Here is a 5789-nt window from a genome sequence, read left to right as displayed (position 1 = left end):
TATATATATATATATATATATATATATATATATATATATTAATACTAATTGTATAAATTAATGGAAATTTGATTGGTTATAGAGATCTATAAATAATAATGTGACAAATGTATTCTGTTGAGCTGATGTTCGAATTAGAATGATAATGCGAATTATAATTCAGATTATGACAGAAGAACTGTATAAAAATTATGCGTTTCGCGGGTTTTCTCTCATTAGGGCGAGAAGCAGCCTGATATTGCATACCTTGATGAAGTGGACTGCAAGGTTCATAAAACATTGGCATTCTAAGAATAGATCTGGACACAGAGAAAACCCGCGAAACGCATAATCTTTAGAAAGCACCAAGGAAGTCTCAAGAATATTAACAGCAGAACTGTGTTGCAATAGTTTGGTAATATCATTGCAGGTACATGCACACAAATTGTCTATTACAATCTGAAGGAAATTCCTATAATTAAAAAAAACACACCTTACACATAGAGAATTAAGTATAAAGATTTCATTGTATAATGGAAGAAGATAGGTCACATTACATTTATCTTTTAAAAAATATCCCAACTTGTTTGGCAACTCTTTTCGAACATGATACTGAAGAAAAAAGATCTAAAAAAATAGCTATTGCTCTAATGACCTGTTTTTCTGTTTATCTAAAAAAATATGCGTTTACTGAAGTGAGAAATTTTAGAACTAGACAAATTGTACAGATATATAAATCACTTCTTAGCAAAGGCAGTGATTATGTATTGTCTCCTGAAGCTTGGCAAGAAGCTTTAAGATTGGAAGCAAAAAGAGAAAGAAAATTTGTTATGAACACAATGACGATTACTACTAGAGAGAAACTTATTCAATTGATGGAAGAATATAGAGTGCCACCAGAACAATGGTATTTACTTCTAAATTTGTTACTTAATGTTCAAAAGCATATGAAAGTTTTGCCTAATGGTAGTATACAATTACCACCTGGAACAGAGGTAGATAGCATCATAAACATAATGCATAGAAATGAAATGGAAATTTATGTATTTACCTATTCACTAATTGCACGCTTACAGAAATTCTATTCTATTAGACATATTGTGAGAGTATTAGTTAACGAATGAATTAAAAATTTGTAATAATTGCATTAAGATGATTTGCTATGACATAACAGTTTTGTTAGAATAAAATTTCTAAATATTTGTCAAAAATTAAATAAAGCTGATTTTGAAAAATATTTTTTTTATTTTTTTAAAAAACATTTGATTCTTTACTTAAAATTTTTCCATACTGAATATTTCATGTTATCCCTCCATTTAAAAATAATTGTAGTCAGCATTTATAAGCATATGTAAGCAATAGGATTAATTTGATTCTTTTATACATAATTATATTTCTGAATATTTTAAACATAATACAGTTGAAATGTATTTTTATCAGCTATTGAACAGTTTTTTTACAAATTTAATTTTGCAGATATACTACTGAGGAGGTTCTCCATATAATTATTGTTTTATCAAAATACTATTTCGAAATTAATTGTGCAAACAGTTATAAATATTTTAAAGATCAGTATTTTTACAATAAAATTACCAAATAGTTTCAATACAATTTTTCAATATAGTTTTTTGTATATAAGGTGTTTATATCGGTTAGCAGCTTTCATCGTGTTTGATGCTTAGTTTCTTGAAGTTTGTAAATATAAATATAATTTTTACTTAACAAGCTTACTAGCTTTAGACCTCAACTGTTCATAAAATGTGATCGAGATGATAATTGAGGTTGGAAAATTGAAAGATACATGGGATCGATCCTAGAACTTGCGAGTCAATCATTTTCAAGCGAAATCATGCGTCACATATACGCATATATATACACACGCACACACACATTATACATTTATATATACATATATACATACAATTACTTTCAACGTACGAATATTGGATATATATGCAATATTAAAAATGCTCTATAAAATAATAAATTTAATTTTTTTTATATCAAATCAATTTATTTCTAAAATTCTATTTTTTGCTTAAGAAAACTTGGAATTTCTTTGCTTTGATGATAAAAGCATGGAATTAAACTTATTTTGTAATAAATTATATGAACCATATTTACAAAACTTATAAGATACAAATGGAATGTAAAAAGCTCTAAAGAATGGATGTGATCTGTAACATAAATGATAATAGGATATATCAGTTATAAATATAATTTTCATTAATTACAATTAACATATTATATATACATGTGTGAATAAAAGCTTTGGACTTACTTTGATGCATCTAGGAATTTAGAAGATTTCACAATAATAAACTGATGACTTAGGCGAGAGTAATTCGGTTCTAGAGTTGTTTCAGTTTCTATATCCAAATCTAACAGAAAATGGCACTTATCTAGATTAAACTGAAAGCAAAAGGCAGAGATGTGATAATATATCTATAGTGCTGTAACAGAATTTAAAGTGCAGTAACAGATAATATTGTTATCTGCATATAAGATAGGTACATACATAACGTGATGGTTCTTCTTTATTCATATCATTAAAATGTGCTTGAATTACACTTGTTGCATTTTCATGATCTAAGAAAGGTTGAGGTAACTGTCCTTTGAATTCAGATCTCAAGTATTGTAACTTCCAACTGAAAATGATTTTAAAAATAATTATATCAAATTAAAGAAATATATCACTATATTGTAGTTTGTATTAGAGATGTGTTCTTTAACATATCCCTCTCCTTCAACAACAGAATTTCATAAATCCAGAAATTTTAATTTTTTAAACTTTTGAAACTAGCAACTAATATTGTGCGCTAATTTTTTCACTTACTTGTTGGACGGAAAGAAAAAACTACTGGGGAAACGATACCATTCTTTTCCAATACAGAAGTTTATGTTAACGTCTTTAGGTATATCACCTTCTGTTTCTAGTTTGTTGACTTCAGTCATAATTTCCATGGGAGCATAATATCCTAACGCATATAAACTTCTTATCAAACTCTATTAATTAAACCAAATCGCCTTTAATACAATAATAATAACCTTTATATATCGCCAATGATCTTGATAATCCCAAGAGGCCACATACTAGTATTGCTAGAACGGTGATGTGTACAGTATATTGCAAATAATGGCAACTAATATGCGATGGATTGAATTTCGTTCTAACATAAAAGTATAACTTCTGTACAATATCTACTGCTATAGCGCCTGCTAAACAAATCATAGGATATACTGGAAACAAGAACCGTTCCTCCTGTTGACACATTTATTTCGTCAATTCCTTCGTTTTCTATTTCATCAATTCATTACATATCAATAGCACATTTGAACAATCTAAATATCGTGGAAAAATAGAAAATTTTTAGCGTTTCTTGTACACTCGCCGACTAAAAGGTTGCAACAGATTTTTTTTTATGGTTTTTGAAATGCATCCTACTCACCGAGCGATTGATCTTTACTTACGGATCCACAAGTAAAAATCAACCGCTCGGTAAACAAACTTTCGAAATCCATTAAAAAAAAGTGTTGCAACCTTTTAGTTGGTGAGACATACATGGTACATGTAGAAACGTAATGTTCAAATGCATTTACTTTTCTCTTAATAATATTATCAATGGTACTTTATACGTACTTTGTGCGGTTGAACGAAGAATACAAGAATCCATAGATATAAAGGAGCTAATGAATACCAGTAAGAAAGACATGAACGGTCTCTTGGACGATGTCTTGCTGGCACAATCAGCCATGCTAAAAACTATAAACTATAGTTAAAATACTGCTGAAATAAATCATGTGTTGTACAAGATATTGCAATTATCGTGCACTTTCAGTTGATTTAATACATTTTCTATTGAAAATTAAATAACTTTAAATATAATTATAGTTTTTGGAAAGATACATACAATATTTTATCAATTTCGAGAAAACTTTAAAAACTGTAATATCAATGATAAAGAAATACAATATTTAATCCAACTTTCAAGTTAGAAAAGAATTATTCAAGTTTCGTTGAAGAATCTGTATCTGTTCACAGAAAATATGCGATAACTGAGATTTTATTAAATAGATTGAGTATGAACTATTCTTACTAAGCCTAAGGGTGCGAATAATGCACCAATAAAAACGAAATTGAAATTCAAAAATCCATTGATGATGTAATAACTGAACGACTCAGTGCCATAAAGATTAGGTCCATGGTTAGTGAAAACATTGTACAATATAATGTTTAATGGCGCGATGACAAGTTTGCCAAAATACAAGGAATCCACCCATACCATTGGTATCACAATTACAATGGCAGATATAATGACCCATTTTATGAATTTGACCCAATCTCGTTTATGTATTAACATTTCAATAGCGATAGGAAGCCTAAGAAGTAAAGTAAGGAAAATGAGTTTCTCTGTTGTAATATGTATAATACCAAAATTGTTCATGTTAGTATAAAAATTACCCGAGCAGCGCAGCGAATGGCCATCCAAGTAACGAAGAGATAGCGGTAGCAAAAATAGCCAATTCATACTGGCGAGCGTACCAAGCTGCTGTAGCAACAGTACTCAGATACCTATGATAAATATTAATATCCAATGTATAAATAATGTATCGAGTGTAACTAATATATTTCTCATTTTAATAATTGTACCCACATTGAAAAAGACGATGGTAAAAACGCAGCACTGGAGATATACATCCCAGAGCTGAGAATAAGGAATACAAATGTAAGTCTCGCCACATGAATTCCAAATTCGCGACAGACACTCCTAGAATACAAAATTATACTATAAAAAGTAATGTGTCAATCCTTACATAATATGTAAGTGTTAGTTTTAAGGGAAAAACGTACTTGTAAAAGTATACTTCAGATAATGTACAACCCACAGAGAGGAAGCATCGCGTAAAATAGAAAACTAATGCGGGATTTGGTTCCAATAGATAATGATAAACTTTTGCTGGTACCATGTGAATTAATAAATACATATACGACCGTAAGGCATATTCAGGGCTGTACTCCCACGTTTGCTGGCCTATTCCGTAGAGCAAGAAATGACTCTAAGATAAGACATAATGCAGATATAACAAAATGCATCACGCCAAAATATTATATCCATTAAAAATATCAAAGAATGAGAGAAATTTGTTGTGTTCACATTGCAAAATAGTCAAGTCTATCGAAAAGATTTTGTAAAATGCCTGCTACAAATTTTGTTGACAGAATACCAACACAAATGTAACAGAAATCCGTTATTGCATAACTATTCAAATGATACCATTTGTTACAATTAAATAATTCCTTAAACCCTTATTTACAAAATGGTAAATTCTTCTCAATTTCTGTTGAATTATATTGGAAAGTTCTATTGGCAGAATACAAACTTAATTGATACTAATCTGCTGCAATATTTTGCTAGTATTTTGTTAACATTTTGCTTACTGAAGATATTCTAGGAATGATTAATTGTTTTCATAAAAGAAATAATTCTACTTTTTAATATTTTTTTAAGAAATATTAGATGCAAAGAATGTGTACATTTCAGTATTTTTGTAGTATTTTTAAGTTTATGTAAAATTGAATTAAGTTATATTATAAACTCACTGGTTCCCAGTAATTATAAGTTTCATCACAGTCTGTTATATGACACCATACAGCAGAGCAAAATCTTGCCGATAATAACAATTTAAAAGCTGTATCATAGCAGGGATAAACAAGTCCCATGTCGGAAGATTCTTCTGGTCTAAAACATCGTTTAATTATTTCCTTTTTTTTACTCTATATATATATATATATATATATATATATATAT

General features: G+C 29.0%; 1 protein-coding gene across 1 annotated transcript in view; it reads right to left on the bottom strand.

The window, feature by feature from the left end:
• Nucleotides 1–1971: 1971 nt before the first annotated feature.
• LOC105617805 (alpha-1,2-mannosyltransferase ALG9) overlaps nt 1972–5789 on the bottom strand; it is a 7063-nt gene continuing 3245 nt past the window's right edge. Inside the window, exons 2-12 of the mRNA XM_012199358.1 lie at nt 5582–5720; nt 4832–5037; nt 4635–4748; nt 4442–4552; nt 4077–4359; nt 3620–3742; nt 3028–3241; nt 2816–2957; nt 2498–2627; nt 2261–2391; nt 1972–2156 (exon numbers count right to left, since the gene is read on the bottom strand). Of these exons, the coding sequence (XP_012054748.1) occupies nt 2018–2156; nt 2261–2391; nt 2498–2627; nt 2816–2957; nt 3028–3241; nt 3620–3742; nt 4077–4359; nt 4442–4552; nt 4635–4748; nt 4832–5037; nt 5582–5720 (1732 nt within the window). The 3' untranslated portion in view covers nt 1972–2017. The remainder of the gene's footprint in view (nt 2157–2260; nt 2392–2497; nt 2628–2815; nt 2958–3027; nt 3242–3619; nt 3743–4076; nt 4360–4441; nt 4553–4634; nt 4749–4831; nt 5038–5581; nt 5721–5789) is intronic.

This window comes from Atta cephalotes, assembly GCF_000143395.1.
Source record: "Atta cephalotes unplaced genomic scaffold scaffold00014, whole genome shotgun sequence".
NCBI classification, from domain to species: Eukaryota; Metazoa; Arthropoda; class Insecta; order Hymenoptera; family Formicidae; genus Atta; species Atta cephalotes.
The sequence above is the reverse complement of the archived record's forward strand: the minus strand, read 5'-3'. Positions and strand labels throughout refer to the sequence as shown.